Genomic DNA, 24,585 nt, shown 5'->3' with positions numbered 1-24,585 from the left:
TGGTTGTCTATATATATATATATATATATATATATACACATTAAGTAAATTACGGTTTCAGCCAAAACTTTATGCTTGCCAACCACAATGCCAGGACAGTGTAAATACTTAATCAATATTAAATGGATACAAAGATGCTGTGACCTGGATTCCACACACATCCTGGGGATGTGAAAGAAGACTCAGAGACTCAGGGATTTGCATGTCACACTCAAGCTCGGGCCAGTTTATCCATTCTTTAATGTCACCAAGGGAGGGAGCTTGGCTTGGGAAGTGAAGGGCTGGACCCGGAGAGGCAGTTACTTTTACATGGGATTTACCATCTTTCCCATGAAGAGAGGCATGTTGGCATTTTCATCCATGATGATGACTAAGAAGGGCCTGTTGAACTTGATGGTCAGATGCTTAAACCTGTGACGCTCTTCCGAAGGCATGGCACCAGAATGGTCATGCCCACTCTCGTCGATGGTCAGCACAGCCTTGTGCAGCGCCTGGAAGGGAGAGAGCAGAGGCATGCTGGGGCAGAGGCAGACTGTGCTGTTCTTTACCCAGGCCTTGGAGCAAGGCCAGATATGGGGGAGCTGTGCTGGGGGCTCAGGGAAGGGTCTGCACAGAGGCCCAGTGGGGACCTGGACCTTTATAGAATTTCCTTGATTGAAAAACAAAACAATGACAAACAAGCAGAATTGCCAGCTGGGTGTCTGCCGTTGGAGCATTTTTATTAAAGAACCACTGGACTCACAACTTGAATCATCATGGTGCGGTGGGAAGAACATGAAATGGGGTTCCAATCCATTTTCCCCCACCAGTTAGCTAACTAACTAGCTAACTAACTAACTGTGCCAACTCAAGGAGATGAATACTCTTCTTGAATCCTCGCTTTCCTAAGTAGGAAAATCAGAGCTACATGATATGACCACCTAGGGCCATTTAGTGCTTTATGTGAGAACCCCAGCCAGTGTAGGTGCTCCATAAATGTGTGCCTGTGTTAGAGGTGTGCATGTATGTACATGTGTGTGCCTGTGTTAGAGGCGTGCACGTATATGTGTGTGCCTGTGTTAGAGGTGTGCACGTATATGTGTGTGCCTGTGTTAGAGGTGTGCACGTATATGTGTGTGCCTGTGTTAGAGGTGTGCACGTATATGTGTGTGCCTGTGTTAGAGGTGTGCACGTATATGTGTGTGCCTGTGTTAGAGGTGTGCATGTATGTACATGTGTGTGCCTGTTAGAGGTGTGCATGTATGTACATGTGTGTGCCTGTGTTAGAGGTGTGCACGTATATGTGTGTGCCTGTGTTAGAGGTGTGCACGTATATGTGTGTGCCTGTGTTACAGGTGTGCACGTATATGTGTGTGCCTGTGTTAGAGGTGTGCATGTATGTACATGTGTGTGCCTGTTAGAGGTGTGCATGTATGTACATGTGTGTGCCTGTGTTAGAGGTGTGCACGTATATGTGTGTGCCTGTGTTAGAGGTGTGCACGTATATGTGTGTGCCTGTGTTAGAGGTGTGCATGTATATGTGTGTGCCTGTGTTAGAGGTGTGCATGCATATGTGTGTGCCTGTGTTAGAGGTGTGCATGTATATGTGTGTGCACCAGCACAACAGACTCAAAGCTCTTTACCTGGTAACTGTGGGGCACCATCCACTGGTCGAACCTACTTGCTCAGCCTCATCCCAGACTCCTCTCCTTTACCGTTCCTTCCTCAGGAGCTGCGCCCTTCCCTGCACCATACTCAGTCCTTTCTTATCACCTGCCTTGTCCTTCCATCCAGGCCTCCCCGCAGGGGACACCAGGCCTCTCCACTTCTCAAGGCCTTCACAACTCCACCTGCGCACCCTCACGCCTATGGACCAACATTCTCATCTTCCCTGCAAACAGCCCCACCTCCGGAGGTAGAAGCTGGACTTGGACTTTCTGTCCCTGGGCGTGTCTCTTGTTTCTAGTGTCTGATTGTAAGCTCCTTGGGGACCAGGGCATAGATGGGGACCCCTTCTAGTGTCCAGTCCACAGTCAGGCACTCAGTTTGTAGCCAGTACTGAGCCGAAGTTGTTTCTTTCAGTTCTCCTGATAAGTGGCATCTTTAGCCCAAATCACTCATTAACTTGGACTCCCTGATTCATCAATAGCTCCAATGTCACAGGAAGGGGGTGGCGAGGGGGTAAAATTCCTTTGAAATCCCTGACCCTCGGTCTGACTTTGTAAATATGGGTCCATCGAGGCCCAAAGAGGAGAAGACCCTGACCAGAGATGAGCCAGAGGGTCAGTGACACCGCCTCAGAGGACATCCCTAAAGGGCCAGGACAGGAGGCCACCCCTCCCTCGGGCGCCTGAGCACGTCCCAGTCTTGGTGCGGCCAAGGGCCTTCCCCAGAGCCCTCGGTCTGTGGGGTGTTTGTGCGCCTTCGCCCCCTCCCCTGGCTACAGCCCGTACACATCTGCCCCGTGGACACCAGGGACAGGCTCACCTTGGACAGCTTCAGGGGAGCCCCCTCGCTGATCCCCGAGAGCTCAGCCCCATTACTGAAGACCTTGGTGATGCCCATTTCGCCCAGGATGGTTTCCAGATCGTAGGTTCCAGAAATGGACAGTTTGGGCATACTCAGAGAGGCAGACCTGTCAAGATGGTTAGAAAAGAAAAGAATTTCACAACATGGAAAGTTTTCCTTTTCTGGTCATTTCTCCCACTTGGCCCCTACCTCTCTACCCACAGGCGGATGGCGGTCCTTATTGGTTTGTTGTATTTTTAGGTGCTCTGCCCTGTCAGAGAATGTCAGAATTATGTGGGTCCTCTTATCCTGAAAGCCTCTTAAATGTCACCTCCTCTGAGAAGCCCTCCGGGCAGACCTGCAGTGTCCTTGGGAAGCACTTTGCACACTGCCCTGCAGGGTTTGGTCACCCCCCGACTGGGCCTTCGGGGCTGGAATCCCAAGGGAATGTGGGGCATGGTTTCAGGTGTTGAGTGACATTTGCCCAGTGAGTGTTGAGTGACACTCGGGGCTGATTGCTCAGCTCTTGTTTCCTATGGGGACAGATTGTGGCCCTGAGGAGGTCTGACATGATTCTAGCCGGGAACTTTCTGTCCTTTCACTCCACACTCAGCCTCCTCCAGGAAGCACACCGCTTCCTCTCCTAGTGAGTGGGGTGCTGCTCTCCCTGCGCCAGGCACTGGCAGGGGGAAGGGGCCGTGTCCCAGCTGCAAGTCCCCCAGGACAGGGCTCTGCCTCCTCAGCTGCCGGCACTGTCCCTCTCGCAGAGCCCGGCTGGTGCTACCTAAACTGATGCTGGCCTCTGTCTGGAAGCACAGAGTCATGCACGAGGTGGGTCCTCCTCCCCTGGCCCAATGGTCAGGCCCAACGTGGCGGCTCCCGGTCAGCCCTGGGCTGGAATCACCGTATGTCGATGTTTTTGAAGATCCTGGCCAGGTGCTTCTGGCAGACCTTGGCCTCCAGGTACTGCATCTTCCCCTCATCGGGCAGGATCAGGAAGGCGGGCACTTGGCCCCTGTAGTGCTGCAGCAGCACCCAGGAGGAGAGTGCCTTGTCGTGCAGCAGGTCAAACCTGCCCAAACGGTGGGTCATGGGCACCCTTATCGTGGTCTTCTTGTCCACGTGGAAGTCTTCTGCTACAAAGCCCTCAGCCTCGAATTTAACCTTCCACCGACCTAGAAAGAGGTGAAGGTGCAGGTCAGCCAGGAGAGGGAAGGGTTAGGTACCTTGGCAGAACACAGGAGCCCGGTGTGAGGGGGCTCTCTCTGAGCCTCAGTTTCCCCATCTGTCAAATGGAGCTGAAAGGAACCTCAGCTCACTGACAGGACTTCAGTGGGGAGAAAGCCAGACTGGAGAAGGGTCCATGTTATCTATATTGTAGAGGCTCAGGGGGTGCCAGCCTGGCTGGGCAGAGTAAGCATTTGAACTTGAATTTCATGCCTGTTTACTAGTAATGGAGGGTCGCTTGGAAGGGGCTAAATGAAAATGATTGGCATCAGTCATGCTTGGCAGCTCCTTGCCTGAGTCTCCCTGCCCCTTGAATCAGGCTTCTTATCATTCAGGGAAATCACCCTTGTTCTTACTCTAATGGCCTTTCCTGGACCAACATGTGAGACGCGGAGGCCTGGCATCCCCTCTGCTATTCCAAGAGACCGTCACCATCCTGCCAGGTGAGAGCACACAGGAGTCTCAGGGACCCCTGAGCCCCTTCCTCATTGGATGGAAGGTGGAGACTGGGGCTGGACAGGGGACAGGACCCTCCTGGAGACCCACAGCTCAGCTGGGGCCCAGGATGTGCTGACTCTGGGCTCTGCGCTCTCCAGGGCATTTTCTGCCCCAGGTCAAGGAGCCCACAGAGAGAAGGAAGCAGCCCTGACCTTGACTCTCACCTCCCTGCCCCAGGCTGTTTCCTGGGACTGTTCCAACAGCCTCAGAATGTCCTCTGGGACCCACAGGTCTCTGGCATTTTCTTCACTCCCAGGGAGGAAGGCAGGCTGAGAGTCAAGTTCAGTTGAGCACCCACATTGTGAGCCTGTAGTCCCATGTTCTCTGTAACATGCTACTCCTCACAGAAACCTGGCAGCAAGGGATTATTAGGTTCATGTTCCAGATAGGAAACTGGAACCTCAGAGAGGTACAGAGACTTGCCGAGAGCCAGACACTGACGGTGGTGGGGCAGGATTTGAACCCCGTCTTTCTGACTCTAGAGCTGCCACTCCTCCCACGACACTGGCGTGGTCCAGGAGACCTCCTTCATTTGCAAGGTCTGCTAACGTGTGTTTGCCTGGCTCTGTGTTGTGTGTGGGGGGCACCCTGCATATTGTACCTCTGTCCCTGGTGGGGATTTACGAGGCATGTGGAACAGGCACAAAGGTTCTGACATGTCCTGCAGGGAAGATGATGGTCTGACTGCTGACCCATCGCTCGCTGACCTTATTGATCAGGGGGCGTTTCTCGTACTTGTGTGGGGAGAACGGAATCCCCCTGCCCAGATGCATAGTCACATGGCATCCCGCACTGTCCAGGAAAGCTTAGGAACTGATGTTTGAGAATGTTTTTGGATGTTTCCATGGGAACCAGCTCAGGCTGGTGGTAAAACCTACCTTGAAAGAAGATGTAATTCGCCAGAGCAAGAGTTGTGTCTTTGTCAAGGTCTTGGACCAGATCTACAATTTTTTCTTGGCTTTTCATCTCTATGTAATCATTGACCTGTGTATTGGCCCTGGTGTCTCTGAAGTTGATGGAGAAGACATCTGTGTGGTACAGCTTCCCGACATCTTCCAAAAACTTGTCCACCACCTTCACACTCTCATTGACAAACAAGATGTTGGCAGTGATCAGCTGCAACTGTCGGTCTGGCTCAGTGAGGGTGTGGAGGAGGTGCTGTAAGCCTGCATGGATGTCAGCCTCAGGTACCTTCTTCAAGTTGAAATGTAATCCCTCCAGGATCTGGGTGTGAGTGTCGCCCTTGGCCCCCAGGGAGAGCATGGCAAAGGCTGTAGCGATGCTCACTGGGGAGAAGAAGATGTTGGTAGAGTTGGACTGATGGGCCACCTGGCGGTACAGGCTGAAGGCGAAGTTGGACAGTTCCGGTGCGATCTTGTGGACAGCGACTCCATGGAGACTATCAGCCAGGGAGGCAGGGGCCAGGCAGCACAGGCCTGCCAGCAGGAGGAGGCCCCACGTGACGGAGGACGGCATTGTCCTGCGAGGGAGAGAAGGGGCATCGCACCCACGTCAGTGAGCCCCCCGGCCCCTGATTCACACCATGTGAAGTAACCAGAGTTTATTCAGCATCTACTTCGTGCAGCCCTGTGCCAGTGATGAGTTCTGCATCCTCATCGGTGTGACTCAGAACAATAGCTAAGACTTGCACAGTGTTCCCAGGTGTCGAGCTCCTCTCTGAGCACTTCGCTCGCACATCTCCTTGTCCCCTTATAGCAATCGTAGTTGCAGGTCATAGGCCAATTCTCAATCTCCAGAGGCGGAGACCGAAGTGCCACAGGCTTAAGTCACTTTTCCAAGGTCACAGAGCAAAGAAAGGAGCAGGACACAGGGAGTGTGGCTCACTCTCTCTACAGCTACCCTGACATCTGCAGTGACCCTGAGGTGCAAGTACCACAGCTCCTATTTTATCAAAGAGGATACTGAGGCACAGGACACAGATGCTACATGCACACCGTTACCCAGGAAGCAGCCAGATCTGCCTCAGTGATGACTGGATATGGAGCAGCCCCACGGCGGCTGCCATGGGACTTAGTTATTTAATGGGCAGAGAGGCTGCTGCCCAGAGAGGGGAAGATCTTGCCCCAGGACACACAGCCAGAACACCCCAGAGCTTTGAGGAATCCCATCCTGCCTGGCATGGCCCAGACCCTCCCTCACACCACACACTTCATCCATCTCCCTTTTCTCACAACCACTGCAGCTTTCACATGTGGGCCACCTGATCCTGCATGTGCCAGGCCTGGGGGCTGTTGGGAGCCTGGGGCTGTTGGGAGGAAGAGCACCTGTGAGCCTTTCACTGGGAGGCCCTCCTGGATATCCGTTGTCGGAAGGAGTGTCTCCTTATCTTCACTTTACAGGATGCCAGAAAGTGAGGCTTGAGAGGGTTGGTAACTTGCTCGTGGCCATGCAACTGGCCAAGCAGAGCCAGGACAGACAGGCCTCTGGCTTCTGGTCCCGCCCTCTGTGCCGGGCGGGGTCACCTGCTAACTCTTCCCAAGCTGGAACCTGGCTGCTTGTAGGGGTCGGGCTTACAAGGAGTCAGTGGCTCAGTGCAGCTTCAGGAACACTGGGGGCAGCGAAGTCCCAGGCACCGGGCTGTCCTGGGCGGCAGCCTCCCAGAATAACCAGCCCTCAGTGTGACAGGGGGGCTCTCCAGACATGGCCAGGTCTTCTCGGGTCAGAAGTGCCATGTGGAGGTCCCCGGTGGCACATGAGGGCCTCAGGGCATGCGGCTCTTTGGGAGGCCTCCTCCCTGGTTAGTCATATTTCTCTTTTCAGGATGGATTTGTGTCACATGAGTCCCCACTGAGATTGCTCCTGGGGGCCAAGGTGTTCAGTAGACCCGTGAGTTTGGGGCGTTCATTCTTCTTGGGTGGGGACCTTGTCTAGGGACCCCAGGGTTCCACGGTGGCAGGTTGTGTCGAGGCCTTCAGGAGATGCAGTGAACCTCCTCTCCTGCCCCCCTGGGGAGCTTGGGCACTGGGAACTTAATGGCAATCATCTCTACAAGGCTAAATGGCACAGTCTCCGAGTGTCAGGGCTGTTCCCACTAAATAGTCACATGGCCACAGCCCCTCAAAGCCATTCCAAGCTGGCCCCACGACGAGTCTCAGGTCCCATCCCCCACATGGTCAGCAGTGGACTCACCTGCCCACACGGGCAGGACCCACCCCCAGCCCTGGGCTCAGGTGACAGGGCCTCACATGCTGCTTTCTGCGGTGACATAGGATGGCTGGGGGGCAGGGGGTGGTGTAAGCGAGTTTCTGTTAGCCTTGGACAGGTCTGGGTTCTGATCTGCCCCTGTCCTTCCCTAGCTATGGGCCCACATTCTAATCTCTGAGCTTCCCCTTTAAAGTGAGAATCCTGGGAGAAGTGAGTGAAATCAGCCTCGTCATCAAAGCTCACAGCCAGAAAGAGACCGGCAATCAGCTCTGTGGGGGAAGAGGGTCGTGGGTTTTGCAAAGTAAAACCTTTAGGATCCATGAGGGGCCAACTGATATCAAGATGGGCCGTGAACCCAGATAAGAGAGGGGAAGAGGTGAGAGAAGAGGGTTATCGCAAGAGTTAATGAATACCCGTCAGCCTTCCAGAGATCAAGGCCAGCTTGGTAGGGTAGGAGGTCGGGGCCCAGGGAGCAGAGGGGAGACCACGGGCCACCCTCCGGAAAGTGGGAAAAGCTCATCAGGCATCTGCTTTCTCCAGTGAGATGGACAGGGCGTGGAATTGAAGGGAAGGTCAAGGTCTCTGTCTTTGACTGAGTTTTAAAGGAACCAGGTAAGAAAGAAGACTGAGGTAGAGAAGCTGGGCAATCAGCAAATAGCAAGTGCTGGTGAGGATGTGGAGCAAAGGGAGCCCTAGTTCCCTGCTGGTGGGGGTGCAGACTGGTGCAGCCACTGTGGGAAACAGTATGGAACTTCCATTTGACCCAGCGATCCCACTTCTGGGAATATATCCCTCAAAACCCCAAAACTCCAATCAGAAAGAATGTAAGCACCCCTATGTTCATAGCAGCACCATATACAATAGCTAAGATCTGGAAACAGCCCAAGTGCCCATCAGTAGATGAGTGGATAAGAAAGCTGTGGACATCTACACCATGAAATACTATTAAAAAAAATTGAAAAAAGAAGCAGGGCAGAGAATGGGGAGGGGGAAGGGGCTTCCAAGGGGATGGGTCCCTACCTTTGCAAGTGGGAGAATCCCAGGTGATGTCACCGAGGCCACAGGGAGGGGATGAAGAGAGAAGTGGCAGAAAGCAGCTGTGCCCACAGCACTGGTAGTCTGAGGGGAGCGAGCCCACAACTGCGGAGCAGGACAGAGAAGGCTCACTGACCCGCTTCCCATCCTGACCCAGCAACTGCAGCCCAACCTGCTGCGCCTCAGTGTCCTCCTCTGTCAGTGGAGGTGACCATCGTGGCACCCCAGCGCTCACCCCAGCGCAGCTCTGGAGGAGTTTGTGGGAGGGTTACACACTCAGCACGTGGAACTCACCTGCTTTCCAGAGAGCCTCGCCGGGCTGCACTCATCTCACAGGCTGCCCCAGTCTCTCAGGGCTTCACCTACTTATAGGGCATCTCGGGGTGGGGATGTGAAATTCCATGGCCCAGTAACCGCCGCCCCCCCCCCCCATCGTGCAAGAAATGAGCCTGGGAGCCTTGAGCGCTCAGCCAGCAAGGGCCTGATACCATCGGGACCTTGCTGTGCCTCCCTGAAGCAGCCTAGTCTAGCGGAGCCAACATGTGCCAGGTCACATGAGGGTGGGGTGGTGCGGCCGTGGTCATATAAGACCAAAGGGCCGTCTTGCTTTGATGCCCACCTCACAGATCTGTGGAGAGGAGTAAATGAGGAAGACATACCCAGAGCCTGGAACTGTGCCTGAGACATGGTTGACCTTCAATAAATGTCAGCACCTGAAGTCACTGGGCTTGAGGCTGCCAAGGTGCCAGGCCCAGGAAAGCTCATGTCGGGACCTGGAATCGGCCTCCAAAGTGCATTTATCCAGTCGGGCGGGAGATCACAGGCACCACCAGGTGCCAAGACTCAGTGTGACCCTGTGGAAGAATGACACTGGGCCACCCTGAAAGTATCAAGGCCTCAAGGGACCTTAATGTTCCTGTTTTGCTAGTTAGAAAACCAAGGCTCCCGGCGGGGAGGCGGGGGGCGGGGGGGGGGGGACCTCGCTAGCATGCCAGTGGGAGGCTGTGGAAGATCCCAGGCCATCTGGGTCTTGCTCCTTGTCCATGGTAACCAACTGTTGCAATCTGCAAGTTACTCCTCTGTTAGTTTTGTCAGTGAATTGAGACAGGGAAGCGGGAAGCTAGCCCAGAACTATTACTTCTGGAATCTACAGTCTTGAGAAATGTGTAATATTTGGTAAGAACCAGCGCTACAAAACACTCTGCAGAATAGTCCACAGAAGAAACTTTAGAGTTGGGTCTCGTTATCCCCATTTTGCAGTGATGGAAACTGAGGCACACAGACATCGGAAAAGCTCATGGTTCTGTACTAATTGGAAGCTGATTTGGGATTCCTGCATTCTTTCTGCTTTGTGGTACTGCCTTTAGCATTTTCATCCTAACATTTTAATGCTGAAAGTCACCTCAGGATGAAACGAAGTGACAGTGATCACACTCAGAGCATACTGAGGCTATTGATAACTGCTGACTAAGGGGAAAATGGCTTTTAAAAATCAATACAGTCTGTTTTCTGTATCAGTGAGTCTGTTTCTGTTTTGTTTGTTAGTTTATTTTGTGCATTAGATTCTACATATTAGGGAAATCACATGGCATTTATCTTTCTCTGACTGGCTTATTTCACTTAGCACAGTACCCTCCAGGTCCATCCATGCTGGCTCAGAAGTAAGATTTCCTTCCTTTTTTTATGGCTGAGTAACATTCCATTGTGTGAATCAGGGATGGGGAACATGCAATCCAAGGGCCATATAAAGGCCCATGAAATAATTTGGTGTGGCCCTGCCAAGGCATTAGGGGTAAGTTAATTACATGTTTGACCAAATATAGCAGGCTAATTTTTAAGTTGATAATTTTGCATGGCCTGCGAATGATGTTATAAAAATCCAAATGGCCCTTGTCAGAAAAAAGGTTCCCCACCCCTGGTAAATGTACCACAGCTTTTTTATCCACTCATCTACTGATGGGCACTTGGGCTACTTCACAAAAAACAAAAAAAAAAAAACACAAAGAAAGAAACCCCTAGATAACAATGTGGTGATTGCAGGAGATAAAGGGGTGGGGGAGGTGGCAGAGGGTGAAAGGGGATATGTGGGGCAGAAAGAGTTGATTTTGGGTGGTGAGCACGCGATGCAGGAGGCATGCAGATGATGTGTTACAGAGTGTACACTTGAAACATGTATGGTCTTATTAACCAATGTCACCCCAATACATTCAATAAGAATAAGGTGAATACAGACTTCTCACTTGCTCTGTTGGCTGTGCTCTCTGTGAAAGCCCCACCGTGACATTAAAAAGCATCCTCGCAGCTCCCAGCTTCCCCTGCATGGTGTGCCCTTTGTTCCCGGATCGCACAGTGATAATGGTACAGGGAGCACTGGCCTTGGGGGCAGCTTGGGCTTCAGAGAGCACACGTCCCTGCTCGTATCTGTTGTCTCCGCCTGCGGTCAGGCCCTCCCTGAGGGACTGTCCTGCTGTTACCCCCTCCCGTGTGACTTCTCAGGGCACCCCCAGATTCCCTGGCACGTGCTCACCGCAGCACCTGGGCCATTTCCTCCTGGTGTGAACTCACCACCCCTTTTCTGGCACTTTCTAATATTTTTTCTCCCTGAGGGTTGCCCTTCTGCCTTCCCTGGTCCTTTCTAATCTAAGCCATAATTGAAGGCTTGCTTCTTAGGTGATTTACATAAATATTTACATATTTATTTAATTTGATTTCAGAGAGGAAGGGGGAGGGAGAGGGAGAGAGAGAAAAACATCAGTGATGAGAGAGAATCACTGCCTCCTGCACGCCCCACACTGGGGCTGAGCCCACAACCTGGGCATGTGCCCTGACCGGGAATTGAACCTGACTTCCTGGCTCACAGGTTGATGCTCAACCACTAGCCATGCCAGCCGGGCTGTTTGCATTTTCTTGCTGGACAAGGGCCCACCCATGGCCTTGTGGAGAGGGCCAAGGGGGCCCCTGGGGTGGAAATCAATATGTAATCTGTAGTTTCCATTTCTGAGTCAGTGCACATGTGTGAGAGCCTGCAGCCCCCTTGACCTTGGTCTTATTTTAGTCTTTCCAATGTATCCCCCAACCCTCAAAATCAGCCCTTGAAGGACACAGGCTAGGAATCGTCATCCCCAGTGACAGGAGGGCAGCTGGTGCCCACCCGTCAGGGCAGAGCTCCCACTTAAACTCAAAAGTGTGTTATTTATGCTTAAAATTGAATAGCTGTGTCTTGCCTGCAAACCAATAGAGGCGTGACTGTCACTGCCAGGCAGTCCCTGCGGCTTCCCAGAGGTCGCTGCGAGTCTTCTTCTCCATTTCAGAGGTGAGCTGGGTCCCTGCTCAAGGGGAGACTGACCAGCACCAGCCCAGGCCCCAGCACCGGTGACTCCAGCTGGCGGTGGGCCAGAGAGGCAGGTGCCATGTGGACTGGGAGGCTGGAATTGGTCATAGGTCTGAGATGGTCTGGGGAATGTATGGCGTAGGGGCGGCCCGGCCGAAGTGAGGGACCTGCCTTCTAGGCCTGGGTCTTCTGTCGGCTGGAACCCTAGCTCCCCACTTGTCATTGGGGGTAATGAGTCCTAGCCTGTGTCCTTTGAGGACTGAGTTTGAGGGTCGGTGGATACACAGGGAACACGAAAGAACAGGCAAAGCTGAGGCTGATGGCGTCCGGCCTGCCTGAGGCCTGCTCTCTTAGGACAAGGCTGCCCCAATGCTTTGCCCACCCCATGGAGGGACCCTGTTGGTTCCCATCTGAGCCAGTGTGGGATGGGGGTCCTTCTGCCTTGTCCCCAATCCCAGGCCAAGCCCATTCCTGAGAGCCCAGGGAGCTGGCTCCTCCAGGCTGCGGGGCCAGCCCGGCTTCCTGGCCGCTTGTAGGGTGTGTGTGTGGCAGGGAGTGGGGGGCTGCTCTCGGGACGGCCTCCCGCTGGGGCCCAGGAGCTGTGGTCTCCCTCTGAGGACCACGAGGACGCCATGGGGCAGGAACAAGGCAAGTTGAAATGTGTCTCCTTCAGAACTCAGCCAGGGGAGGGCAGGCGGGCCAGTGGGGTCGCTGCTTGCTGTACTTCTCTCCCATGGCAAAGGAATCATTGTAATGACTTTGCAGAGCCTCCCAGGACATCCTTGCCGCATGGTGAGGGGACAGGAGGGCGTAGGGTACGTGTCTTGGGGGGTAACTGTCCCGCCGAGTTTGAGCGGGTGTTGCCAACCCGACCAGAGACCCTCTTCTTCACCTGGGACAAGAGACCCGTGTCTAGGACAGCGTATCTGAGGGACCTGGGGAGAGGAGTGACAAGGGCAGAGCGGGTGTTTGCCGTCCAGCCCGTTGGAAAGGGCTCCTGGAGAGAGAGACCTGTGCATCGTCGGGGCCCAGCCTGGCTCAGGAGACTCTGGGATGAGAGGGGACCTGGCTTCTCCCTCTGCCTCTGTGCTGGACACATGGCAGCTCAGCACCCCCGTGGGAGCTGCCTGCGCTGGGGCACCAGGGAGGCGGCCTGGTGGTGGGCAAGCAGCCCTGCAGGGGGAGGGCCTCCCAGGGCCACAGGGTGGGGCTTGGCAGGAGGACCCAGCAGACGCTTGGTGGAGGGGCCACGGGCTGGACTCTGAGCCATGCAATGCCCCCTGGGCACTTCCCAGGCACAACTGGCACCTGGGGCTATTCCGAGGAGATGGGCAGAGGCAGCAGGCTGTGCTGTCAGCAGCCACACATCCGGCCCCGCACAGGGCTGGATAGTGTACGTGTCTAATGAATACCAACACAGTGGGTACGTGACATACCCCCCTCCCCACCCCCACCCCCACCCCCAGGTAGAGAGCGGGGACTCAGAGACAGGAGGAGGAGGGATTGGCAAGTCACACTCCAGCGTGGGCCAGGCCAGTCACTCTTTATTGTCACCTTCGGAGAGGACCTGCCTGGGCGGGGGCTGAACCAGAGAGGCAGCTATTTCTGGGTGGGATTCACCACCTTGCCCACAAAGAGGGGGACTTTGGTGACTGTATCATAGATGACCACGACAAAGGGTCTGTTGAACTCAACACTCAGGGGAAGCGACATCGGCATGATTTCCAGATATGTGGCCCCGGCAGCTTCGGTCCCCTTCTCATCCAGGGTCAGCACAGCCTTATGCACGGCCTGGAGGGGAGAGAGCAGAGCTGTGGTCTGAGCGACACAGGCAAACCCCACCCCGGCCTGGGAGCTCAGCTGGTGAGGGCAGTGGTGCCAGGGAGGGGAGGCTTCCTGGGCCTGTCCCCACCAGCTGTCCCTCCTTCCAGGTCCCCCCTCCGCAGGGGACACCAGGCCTCTCCACTTCTCAAGGCCTTCACAACTCCACCTGTGCACCCTCACGCCTCTGGACCAACATTCTCATCTTCCCTGCAAACAGCCCCACCTCCGGAGGTAGAAGCTGGACTTGGACTTTCTGTCCCTGGGCGTGTCTCTTGTTTCTAGTGTCTGATTGTAAGCTCCTTGGGGACCAGGGCATAGATGGGGACCCCTTCTAGTGTCCAGTCCACAGTCAGGCACTCAGTTTGTAGCCAGTACTGAGCCGAAGTTGTTTCTTTCAGTTCTCCTGATAAGTGGCATCTTTAGCCCAAATCACTCATTAACTTGGACTTCCTGATTCATCAATAGCTCCAATGTCACGGGAAGGGAGGAGGGGGCAAAATTCCTTTGAAATCCCTGACCCTCAGTCTGACTTTGTAAATATGGGTCCATCGAGGCCCAAAGAGGAGAAGACCCTGACCAGAGATGAGCCAGAGGGTCAGTGACACCACCTCAGAGGACATCCCTAAAGGGCCAGGACGGGAGGCCACCCCTCCCTCGGGCGCCTGAGCACGTCCCAGTCTTGGTGTGTCCAAGGGCCTTCCCCAGAGCCCTCAGTCTGCGGGGTGTTTGTGCGCCTTCGCCCCCTCCCCTGGCTGCAGCCCGCACACATCTGCCCCGTGGACACCAGGGACAGGCTCACCTTGGACAGCTTCAGGGGAGCCCCCTCGCTGATCCCCGAGAGCTCAGCCCCATCACTGAAGACCTTGGTGATGCCCATTTTGCCCAGGATGGCTTTCAGATCGTAGGTTCCAGAAATAGACAGTTTGGGCATACTCAGAAGGGCAGAACTGTCAAGAGGGTTAGAAAAGAAAGGAATTTCACAACATGGAAAGTTTTCCTTTTCTGGTCATTTCTCCCACTTCTCTTGTTTCCCTGGGGGCAGAGTGTGGCCCCGAGAAGGTCTGACAGGAGTGAGCTGCCTGGCGCTCGGGCCGTCTTGGACCCAAGCGAGATGCAGCCCCTCCTTGCTCTCTGTTCCAGTCTCCGGTGAAGGCACCCAGGACTGGGCTTGCTGGGTGGTGCTTTCCTCCGTCTCTCTTAACTTTCACCTCAGACTGTTGTGTATTTTTATATTCATTTATATATACGTTTGTAATGTATTCTTTTCTGTGTTATTGATTTTAGCCATTTATTTTACATTCTGATTTTTTTGATTGTTTATATGTTTGCATTGCACACATTTATGTAATTACATGTAGTTTACCATGTGCGTGATGAACTATGCATGAGGACAGGCATCTGTGAGCGCAGAGAGATGTGCGCTAACTTGGGGCGCATGCTCCAGTGTCACTTCACCCCGGGCCCGGTGAAACCACGCAGCTGGCGGCCTCGGAGCAGGAAGCGTCCCCACATCACGCCTTCGCTGTTCTGGCCTCTCCAAGCCCCCTTTCCCCTGCGCAGCGTGGACTTTCTATCCTTCACGTCACACGCAGCTGCTGCCTCTCAGGGCGCGTTGGTGCTGCTCTCCCTGCACCCACTGCTGGCACCAGGAAGGGCAGTGTGGGTGCCGGGGAGGAAGTCCCCATGGACAGGACTTTTGCCCCCTGAGCTGTGGGCACTGCCCCTCTCATGGGGGTGCTGCCTGAGCTGACACTGGCCTCTGTCTGGAAGCTCAAGGTCACGCACAGTTGCTTGGCCCACAGGGTGTGGGTCCACTCTCACAACCCTATCCCCCCAACCCCCACCCCTGCCAGGCCGGAGGGGCAAGCCAGCCGCAGGTCAGGGACGTCACCTGTAGTGTCTGTTTTTCAGGAACATGCTGAGGTCCTCCTTGGTGAGCAGGTCCTCCATGTGGCGCATCTTCCCCTCGTCGGGCAGGATGAAGAAGGCGGTGGCATTGCCCACATAGTCCATGAGCAGCACCGAGCTGGAGAGCTTGTCGCAGTGGTGCAGGTTATACCTGCCCTGGCGCTTCATCATGGGCACCTTGACCGTGGTGGCCTCGTCCACGTAGAAGTCCTTCTCGGTGGTCTCACTAGCATTAAAGGGCTTCACCCATTTGCCTGGAGAGAGGCGAAGGTGCAGGTCAGCCAGGAGAGGGAAGGGTTAGGTACCTGTGGCAGAACTCAGGAGCCCTGACCCTCTCTGAGCCTCAGTTTCCCCATCTGTCAAATGGAGCTGAAAGGAACCTCAGCTCACTGACAGGACTTCAGTGGGGAGAAAGCCAGACTGGAGGAGGGCCCACATTGTCTATATTGTAGAGCAGCGGTTCTCAACCTGTGGGTCGCAACCCCTTTGGGGGTCGAACGACCCTTTCACAGGGGTTGCCTAAGACCATCGGAAAACAAATATATAATTATATATTGTTTTTGTGATTAATCACTATGCTTTAATGTGTTCAATTTGTAACAATGAAAATACATCCTGCATATCAGATATTTACATTACGATTCATAACAGTAGCAAAATTACAGTGATGAAGTAGCAACGAAAATAATTCTGTGGTTGGGGGATCACCACAACATGAGGAACTGTATTAAAGGGTCGCGACATTAGGAAGGTTGAGAACCACTGTTGTAGAGGCTAAAGGGTGCCAGCCTGGCTGGGCAGAGTAAGCATTTGAACTTGAATTTCATGCCTGTTTACTAGTAATGGAGGGTCGCTTGGAAGGGGCTAAATGAAAATGATTGGCATCAGTCATGCTTGGCAGCTCCTTGCCTGAGTCTCCCTGCCCCTTGAATCGGGCTTCTTATCATTCAGGGAAATCACCCTTGTTCTTACTCTAATGGCCTTTCCTGGACCAACATGTGAGACGCGGAGGCCTGGCATCCCCTCTGCTATTCCAAGAGACCGTCACCATCCTGCCAGGTGAGAGCACACAGGAGTCTCAGGGACCCCTGAGCCCCTTCCTCATTGGATGGAAGGTGGAGACTGAGGCTGGACAGGGGACAGGACCCGCCTGGAGACCCACAGCTCAGCTGGGGCCCAGGATGTGCTGACTCTGAGCTCTGCGCTCTCCAGGGCATTTTCTGCCCCAGGCCAAGGAGCCCACAGAGAGAAGGAAGCAGCCCTGCCCTTGACTCTCACCTCCCTGCCCCAGGCTGTTTCCTGGGACTGTTCCAGCAGCCTCAGAATGTCCTCTGGGACCCACAGGTCTCTGGCATTTTCTTCACTCCCAGGGAGGAAGGCAGGCTGAGAGTCAAGTTCAGTTGAGCACCCACATTGTGAGCCTGTAGTCCCATGTTCTGTGTAACATGCTACTCCTCACAGAAACCTGGCAGCAAGGGATTATTAGGTTCATGTTCCAGATAGGAAACTGGAACCTCAGAGAGGTACAGAGACTTGCCGAGAGCCAGACACTGACGGTGGTGGGGCAGGATTTGAACCCCGTCTTTCTGACTCTAGAGCTGCCACTCCTCCCACGACACTGGCGTGGTCCAGGAGACCTCCTTCATTTGCAAGGTCTGCTAACGTGTGTTTGCCTGGCTCTGTGTTGTGTGTGGGGGGCACCCTGCATATTGTACCTCTGTGCCTGGTGGGGATTTACGAGGCATGTGGACCACGCACAAAGGCTCTGACACGTCCTGCAGGGAAGATGATGCTCTGACTGCTGACCCATCGCTCGCTGACCTTACTGATCAGGGGGTGTTTCTCGTACTTGTGTGGGGAGAACGGAATCCCCCTGCCCAGATGCATAGTCACATGGCTTCCTGCACCGTCCAGGAAAGCTTAGGCACTGATGTTTGAGAATGTTTTTGGATGTTTCCATGGGAACCAGCTCAGGCTGGTGGTACCACCTTACCTTTAAAGAAGATGTAATTCACCAGGGCTAACACTGTGTCTTTGTCAAGCTCTTGGACCAGATCCACAATTTTCCCTTGGGTTCCCTTCTCGACGAAATCATTGATTTGTTTCTTGGCTTCTTCGGAGTGCTTGAAGTTGACGGAGAAGGCTTTGGAGTGATACGTTTTCTTGACATCCTCCAAAAACTTATCCACCAGCTTCACGCTGTCATCGATGAACAAGCCGTTGCCGGTGTTCAGCTGCAGCTGGTTGTCTGGCTGGTTGAGGGTATGGAGGAGATTCTCAAAGCCTCTGTGGATGTCAGCCTCTGCTCTCTCTGTGAGGTTGAAATCAAGGCCCTCCAGGATCTGGGTGTGAGTGTTGCCCTTGGCCCCCAGGGAGAGCATGGCAAAGGCTGTAGCGATGCTCACTGGGGAGAAGAAGATGTTGGTGGTGTTGGACTGATGGGCCACCTGGCGGTACAGGCTGAAGGCGAAGTCGGCCAGGTTGGGGGCGATCTTGTGGCTGGCGGACTCATGATCGTGCTCAGCTGCATCTGTGTCCTGGACAGCCAGGGAGGCAGGGGCCAGGCAGCACAGGCCTGCCAGCAGGAGGAGGCCCCACGTGATAGAGGACGGCATTGTCCTGCGAGAGAGAGAAGGGGCATCGCACCCAAGTCAGGCCACACAGTGAGTCCCCCTGGCCCCTGATTCACACCATGTGAAGCAACCAGAGTTTATTCAGCATCTACTTCGTGCAGCCCTGTGCCAGGCACGTTCTACGTCCTCATCGGCGTGACTCACCAGAATCACAGCTCCAGATGGCCTGGGTGTGGAGTGCACCTTCTTGATGCCTCCATTAATATCTGCAGTGACCCTGAGGGGCCAGTGCCAAAGCCCCTATTTCATAGTGGGGGAAACTGAGGCGAGGGATGCATGATGTACACGCTGTACATCTCATCACTCAGAGGGAGGAAGGCAGGCTGAGAGCCAGGAAAGCAGGCCGACCAGGCCCAGGGGTGCCTGGATCTGGAGCGGCCCTACGAGGGCTGCCGTGGAGCCCTGTGTCTTAAGGGGCAGCGAGGCTGCTGCCAGGGGGGAGAGATCCTGCCCCAGGACACCGCCGGCCCACGGTGGAGTTTTGAGGACCCTCACAGGGAGCCCCCGCCCCTGGTGGCTTCCTGCTCTGGAGGGCTGCCCTCAGGATGCATCTGAGGTCTCGGCCAGGAATGGGCGGCCTGCTCACCCTGTCACTGCCTGCCCCAGCCCGGGCTCAGAGGGGATGTGGGTGGTAGAGATGCTGGGCTCTCTAGTATCGGGGTTTGTTTGTTTGTGTGTGTGTGGTGGTGGGGGGAGGCATCTCTGTTCTTTTCAGACAGACCTGGGTTCTAGGTACAAGTCATTTCGTGTCTCTAGCCCTCACTTGGCCTCATGTAGGAAGTGAGGCCGTTGGGAGAAGTTAGTGAAATAAGTCTGGACACCACACCCTATGTCGAGGGGATCTGAGCCAGCAGCTCTACGAGGGAGAGCCGGGGGCGGGGGGGGGGTGGGGGGGGGCGGCAGACTGGCTGCCTGCTGAGGACAGGCGGGAGGGAGAGGTGTCTGTGGCTGGGAGACAGAGGGACAGCCGGGCCTGGGCAGACTCTATCTAGTGATGTCCAAGTCAGTGCCACCACAGCGACACGGACACGGAGCCCGCCTTCCCCACAGAGCTCCCTCTGCTCGGACGGGCCCAGCCTCGGCCCAGCAGCTGCACCCCTGGGTACAACCTGCCCTCTTCACAGCTGGGGACCCTGAGGTCTGAGCGGAGGAGACTCCCTGTGCCCACAGCTAGCTCTGACTCACAGAACGGAGACCATTTTCATAGAGCACAACGGCAAAGGAGGCCCAGAACCTCGAATGAGAAAAACCTGGGAAAGTTGGAAATAAACGCTGGTTTCATCTCCCCGTGGACTGTGAAAGGTTTCTTTCCCAGGAAAACAACCTGATGAGGCACAAACTGGCCTGCCTCCACCACTTGTTCCTGGCCTGGAGGCTTGTAAATAACCCAACGGGCGGCCCCCGTTAGCTAATGGCATCTGTTTTTTTTTGCGTCGCCTGTGGTTTAGAGCTGAAGACGGCTAAGTTAGTTCTGTGTCTTCCTCTCCCTCCCATTTCCCACTGGATTTGGCATGTCCTTCAGGGGTGGCAGAAACTGCCCATCTTTGCAGGACTCAGATCAGGAGGCTTTGGGCCAACAGGGTGGGGACACTAAATGTGCCGAGTGGCTTTGGGGCCAGAGGCTGTGGCTTCCACCCTGACAGGACACCACTGCCCACTGGCCTCTCCTTGTCCTGGGCCTGGCTCTCCCGCCTGAGCAGTCGAGGTGGGGGGTGGCCTAGATGAGGTCCCTGTGTGCTAACGGTGGACTCTTAATTACAGGGTGTCTGGTTTGGGGAGCAGAATGCACTCCCTGAGGGGAGGGTTGGGGGAGGTGCCCTCCCAGTCAGAGGGCTGCTGGCCTCTTAAGAAGGTGGCAAGGCTGGTGTGGGGCTGAGGTGGGAGGGGCTGCAGCTGGGTGAACACCTAATCGCCCCCTGTCCACCTGCCTGGGTGCTGCACCACCTCATCTGGTTCCTTCTTTTACAGTAAGGGGAGTGAGGCCCAGAGAGGGTCAGGGCCTTGCCAAGGCCACACAGCGAGCCAGTCAGAGCTGTAACAAGCCTTGGTTTTCCCAGCACTTGAACTTCAGACTCTCTCAGCCATGTCCTCAGTTCTCAGATCCCATGAATGTCAGAACTGGGCCCCGAGGGACCTGATGTTGGCCCGGAGCCTCCTGTTGGCTCCATTTAGCCTTCCAGTCTGTTCCTTACAACACCAGGGTAGAAGATGTCTGCTGTCTCCTTGCCCTTCTTTCAAAGGCAGCACGCACCCCCCCCCCCAAGCTTCATGCTGGGGAAGCCACCCAGGGATGAGAAAGTAGGTGGTGCAGTACCCAGAGGCCTGTGGGCCAGGCTTTACAGCACAGACGAGGACGATGGCACAGTGATATTTCCAGGCCGGTGGGAGCAGCCCTTTTGCCTGATCTCACACCGTCCCACCCAGGAGCATAAGGTGAAGGGCTGAGAGTGACCCAGGGGTCCAGGGAAGCGACTGCACCGCAAGGTCAACACTTGCTGAACCCTGGCACTAACTAAGCCCCGTGTGACCCGGCCTGCCTCTTATGGGCAAGTGGCCTGACTTCTCAGCCTCGGCTTCCTGCCTGCAAAGTAGAGAAAAGAATCTCTCACAGGCGGAGGTGAGGAACAAACGAGGTGTGGGTGCGGAGGACCCCCACACTGCACACAGGCAGGGCCACGCGTGAGAGCTGGCCGACTTTTTCCTGCCGTGTTGCCCAGGACCGGGGAAGGGGCCCCGGCTCAGCAAAGACCCACCTCCGAGTTTGGAAAATTTAAAGTCAGGTCTCCAAGTAGTTATTTATTACCTCTGAGCTGCCAAAGCCTGTGCCCAGCAAACATCGGCGTCCCTGTCATCACGCTTAGTAAACGTCAGGCATTTTAAATGGTCTGTTCTCAGAGCCTACCCTTTGAGGTGGGAATTAGCATTAGCTCCATATTACAGATGGAGAAATGGAGGTCTACAGAGATTACGTAACTTACCGAGAACCACAGAGCCAATTACTTACGAAGCTGGGATCAAACCCTAGGCATTTTGATTCCAGAACCTGGCATTTAACCCTTCTCCATGTATAAAGCTGAAGCCAGAGGCCTTGAAACAGAAACCAGCACAGCTGGCCTGGCCACATGAAGGGGGCGGCATCGCTTGGTGGCTAAGATCAGAGATTACGAGGCTAGAATGCCTGAGTTTCATCCACTATCAGCTGTGTGACCTTGAACAAGTTACTTAACCTCTCTGAACCTCAATTTTCTGAAAATGATAAGGTTGCACTTCCTCAGAGAGTTATTGTGCAGTTAACTACTTGCAGAGTGCCAAGAGGTGCCTGGCGCACAGTCAGCTCTCAGAAGTGTCAGTTGTCCTTGATTTTGTGGTGGACCTTTCAGAGCACTGTGTGGGAGTCTGGGGGCCGTGGCCTTGGGCATACTCATCTCTGTCACCTCATCTCCAGAATCCAATGGCTGAAAAATCATGTCCTTCTAGCATTCCAGCAACCAAGCCCAGTGGGGTGGGGTGAGAAGAAAGAGGGCCAAGATTATTGACATTTTGCCCAAGAGGACAGAGAGGTCGAATAACTGTCCAGGGTCCCCCAGCAGCGATGAGGCCGGGAGGCCAGCCCAGGTGTCCTGTTCCCTATCTGGTGCCTGAGACCCAAGAGAATTAATGTTGACCATGGGCATGGGATCAGGGGCGTGGGTTCTGGAACTCGGTGGGTGGGGCTTGGATCCTGGATGGTGTGTATTGGGGGCTGAAGAACTTCTCTGTCCTCACTGTCCCCATCTGGAAAATGTGACTAACCATGGGAACCGCCTCAGAAGGTTGCTGAGAGGCTTAAAGGCTGGACCGCAAGTAAGGAGCTCAATGCCGCCTGGCCGGAGCAAGGGCTCCGGAGCGCAGCTCGAAGCGTCTGCAATGGGCCCCTCCCAGGGTTTCCCATCTCACACCATATGCGAGGGCGGCCAGAGCCCACTGGCACAGGGGGGCCCATTTTGGTGCCTCGGTGCTGAGCCTGGCAAGTTCTCCTCAGCGTTTCTGCTGAGAATGGAGGCCCGCGAGTGGCTGGCACTCTGGGCTTCCAGTCTGGCCTGGCTCCTCTCCCCCTACGTTAGCCGGGGCTCCTCACTGCCCCTCTCTGGGCCCTAACCTTCTCAACTGTAGAAGGGGAAAAAGATACCCCCAGGGGCTGGGAGGGGAGGCCTGGAGGGGACAACAGAAGGAGAGACACAGGAGCTGGGCCAACAGAAACGCCTCCCTGGGTCCAGGCCACCAGAGCCAGGCCCCACTCCCACTTCTGTGTACAGAGGGCCAGTATTCACCAGCGAGTACTGAGGAGGCCCTACAAGCTGAGGGAGCAGGACAGGACCTCCAGGAGCGCTGCTACTATGACAACAGAGGCCCACCCCACCCTGCTCCATCTCCCTGCATCCCCGGGGCCGTCTGAGCCCCTCCAGAGGCTCTCCCCGGGGAAGGCATACTTACGATTGACTGTCCCAGGCCGGGGCTGGTGACCAAGGCTGAGGAGACAGAGCCCTGTCCTCGTCCGTATTTAAGCAGTGGACTCGGGGGGCGCTGGGGGAGGCTGCTGGTGAATATTAACCAAGGTCAACTCAGTTATCAGAGGAGCAAACAGGGACTAAGTCCATCTGCTGGACACAGCCACCCCCCCGCTGCCTGTGGGTGCCCCGCCCGGGTGCGCAGGCCTCGGCTCTCCAGACCACAGGATGTCATTGTGCTGCTCATAAACCGCAGCGTCCCGCGTCCGGGTGGGGCGGCATGACTCAGGCGCTTTGGGAGCTGCCATTCACTGAGCTGCCTCCACATACCTGCTGCCGAAGGCACACGGCAGCCCTGGGGGTGGGGGCAGCGGCTTCTGTGCCCATTTGGCGGACAGGGAACTGAGGCCCAGAGCGGAGGGGCTGCTCACTCAAAATCACTAAGCCAGCCTTGGCTGCAGAAACTCCCAGCTCCCTGAGGCGAAGGTGGGCGTGATGGTGGTGACAGCCACCTTAGGCTGATGTGGGTGGCCCTGGGCACAGGTGAGGGGTGAGAGAGTTGGTCTAGATCAGTGATGGCGAACCTGTGACACGCGTGTCAGAGGTGGCACGCGAACTCATTTTTTGGGTTGATTTTTCTTTGTTAAATGGCATTTAAATATATAAAATAAATATCAAAAATATAAGTCTTTGTTTTACTATGGTTACAAATATCAAAAAATTTCTATATGTGACACGACACCAGAGTTAAGTTAGGGATTTTCAAAATGCTGACACGCCGAGCTCAAAAGGTTCGCCATCACTGCTCTAGATGGAAGAGCCGCTGCTGGAGGTGTTTCCATCCCACTTCCGAGCGTGGTCGCCGGGGATGTGCAGAATGACTTCTGTAAAGAGCTGGTCTGCTCAGCCCTCTGCTCAGCCTGCCCTCCAGGCTTCTCTGAACCCCAGAGGCCCGGTTCCTGGGCAGCCACAGGCCTGTTGGTTTCTGCCCGCAGACCTGTGCAGCCCACATACCTGGGGTTTTCCTCGGGGACGTGGTCTGTTCTGGAGCTTCTGCAGGCCCTTAGGGGCACTGGTGGGGTTGGGGGCATGGTACAGGGTTGAGACCAGGTGGGGTTGGGGGTATGGCACAGGGTTGAGGCCAGTAGGGTCCCACTTGACTGTGGTCCCTTTAAGAGCCACTCTCCACACCCCCTGCCTCTCTGGCACATCTACTCTCTGGATATTTGATGGAGTGATGAGTGCATTTTCATCCCTCCTGTCACTGCCCCTGTCCCAGCTGTGGGCTCTGCCAGGTGAATGACCTGCAGGTTCCCCTTGTACACAGTTCAGCCCGGAACCCAGCTCCCCCTTCATTGGTTGTGAGGTCTCAGGCAAGCCTTGACCTCCTCGTGGCTCAGTTTCCCATCTGTAAAATAGGGATGAGGACAGCACCCACCCCCGTGCACTGCTGCGAGGATTCAGTGCAGCCGTTCACGGCCAGCCCAGAGCCTGAGCCCAGTGCTGTGCGCACAGTAAGCCTTTATGATGTTGCCCGCCCCTGCCCTCCCTGGTGTCATTCGAGGTGGGTGAGGGGCTTTCCAGAAGCTGTCCTCCCGGCTCTCTTGTGCAGTCCTCTCTGTCACCCCTCCTCATGCAGGAGCAGAACTGAGCCCAGAAAGGGAGGATCCCCTCTCTCATATCCCCCTGACCCCCATTTCACAGTCTGGCTGCCGGGCCCCGACTCTTCCCCTGAGCTGGCAGAATGGGCAACTCCCCCCAGGCTCTAGGTCCGCTGGCAGCTGAGGGAGCCAGGCTGTGGCCGAGGTGAGCCTGCCCTCCATACCTCATGGGCATTTCTTCTCTTTCCTGTACCTCAGTTTCTCCATCTTCACAATGGAGCTCCAAGACCAGCTGTCCCTCCCAACTCTCGCACTGGATGGCAATGTCCAATCTCGGCCCCTTAGCCCAGTAGCCTGGGGGTTAGTAGGAGGGTATGGCCTGCTCTACC

General features: G+C 55.2%; 2 protein-coding genes across 2 annotated transcripts; both read right to left on the bottom strand.

The window, feature by feature from the left end:
• Positions 1–217: 217 nt before the first annotated feature.
• On the bottom strand, positions 218–19,322 carry LOC132229178 (alpha-1-antitrypsin-like). The gene is made up of 5 exons (XM_059685939.1): positions 19,294–19,322; positions 5,091–5,692; positions 3,392–3,662; positions 2,467–2,614; positions 218–491 (listed from the first exon to the last, which is right to left on the bottom strand). Exons 1-5 carry the CDS (start codon positions 19,311–19,313, stop codon positions 306–308), a joined length of 1,227 nt encoding a protein of 408 aa, XP_059541922.1. The 5' UTR covers positions 19,314–19,322; the 3' UTR covers positions 218–305.
• On the bottom strand, positions 13,268–22,699 carry SERPINA1 (serpin family A member 1). The gene is made up of 5 exons (XM_059685927.1): positions 22,582–22,699; positions 17,469–18,094; positions 15,459–15,729; positions 14,367–14,514; positions 13,268–13,534 (listed from the first exon to the last, which is right to left on the bottom strand). Exons 2-5 carry the CDS (start codon positions 18,088–18,090, stop codon positions 13,343–13,345), a joined length of 1,233 nt encoding a protein of 410 aa, XP_059541910.1. The 5' UTR covers positions 18,091–18,094; positions 22,582–22,699; the 3' UTR covers positions 13,268–13,342.
• Positions 22,700–24,585: the final 1,886 nt, after the last annotated feature.

Source organism: Myotis daubentonii, chromosome 1 (genome assembly GCF_963259705.1).
Source record: "Myotis daubentonii chromosome 1, mMyoDau2.1, whole genome shotgun sequence".
Classification (NCBI taxonomy): Eukaryota; Metazoa; Chordata; class Mammalia; order Chiroptera; family Vespertilionidae; genus Myotis; species Myotis daubentonii.
This window is presented reverse-complemented; position numbering and strand designations above follow the sequence as displayed.

Excerpts from the sequence above, each read along its gene's own strand:
- SERPINA1 (XM_059685927.1), bottom strand. The coding sequence starts at position 18,090 with ATGCCGTCCTCTATCACGTGGGGCCTCCTCCTGCTGGCAGGCCTGTGC. Across the intron at positions 15,730-17,468 it reads GAATTACATCTTCTTTAAAG|GCAAATGGGTGAAGCCCTTT; the intron begins GTAAGGTGGTAC and ends GCCTCTCTCCAG. Across the intron at positions 13,535-14,366 it reads CTCCCCTGAAGCTGTCCAAG|GCCGTGCATAAGGCTGTGCT; the intron begins GTGAGCCTGTCC and ends TCTCCCCTCCAG.
- LOC132229178 (XM_059685939.1), bottom strand. The coding sequence starts at position 19,313 with ATGAAAATGGTCTCCGTTCT. Across the intron at positions 5,693-19,293 it reads ATGAAAATGGTCTCCGTTCT|GACAATGCCGTCCTCCGTCA; the intron begins GTGAGTCAGAGC and ends TCTCCCTCGCAG. Across the intron at positions 2,615-3,391 it reads TTCAAAAACATCGACATACG|GTCTGCCTCTCTGAGTATGC; the intron begins GTGATTCCAGCC and ends CCATCTTGACAG.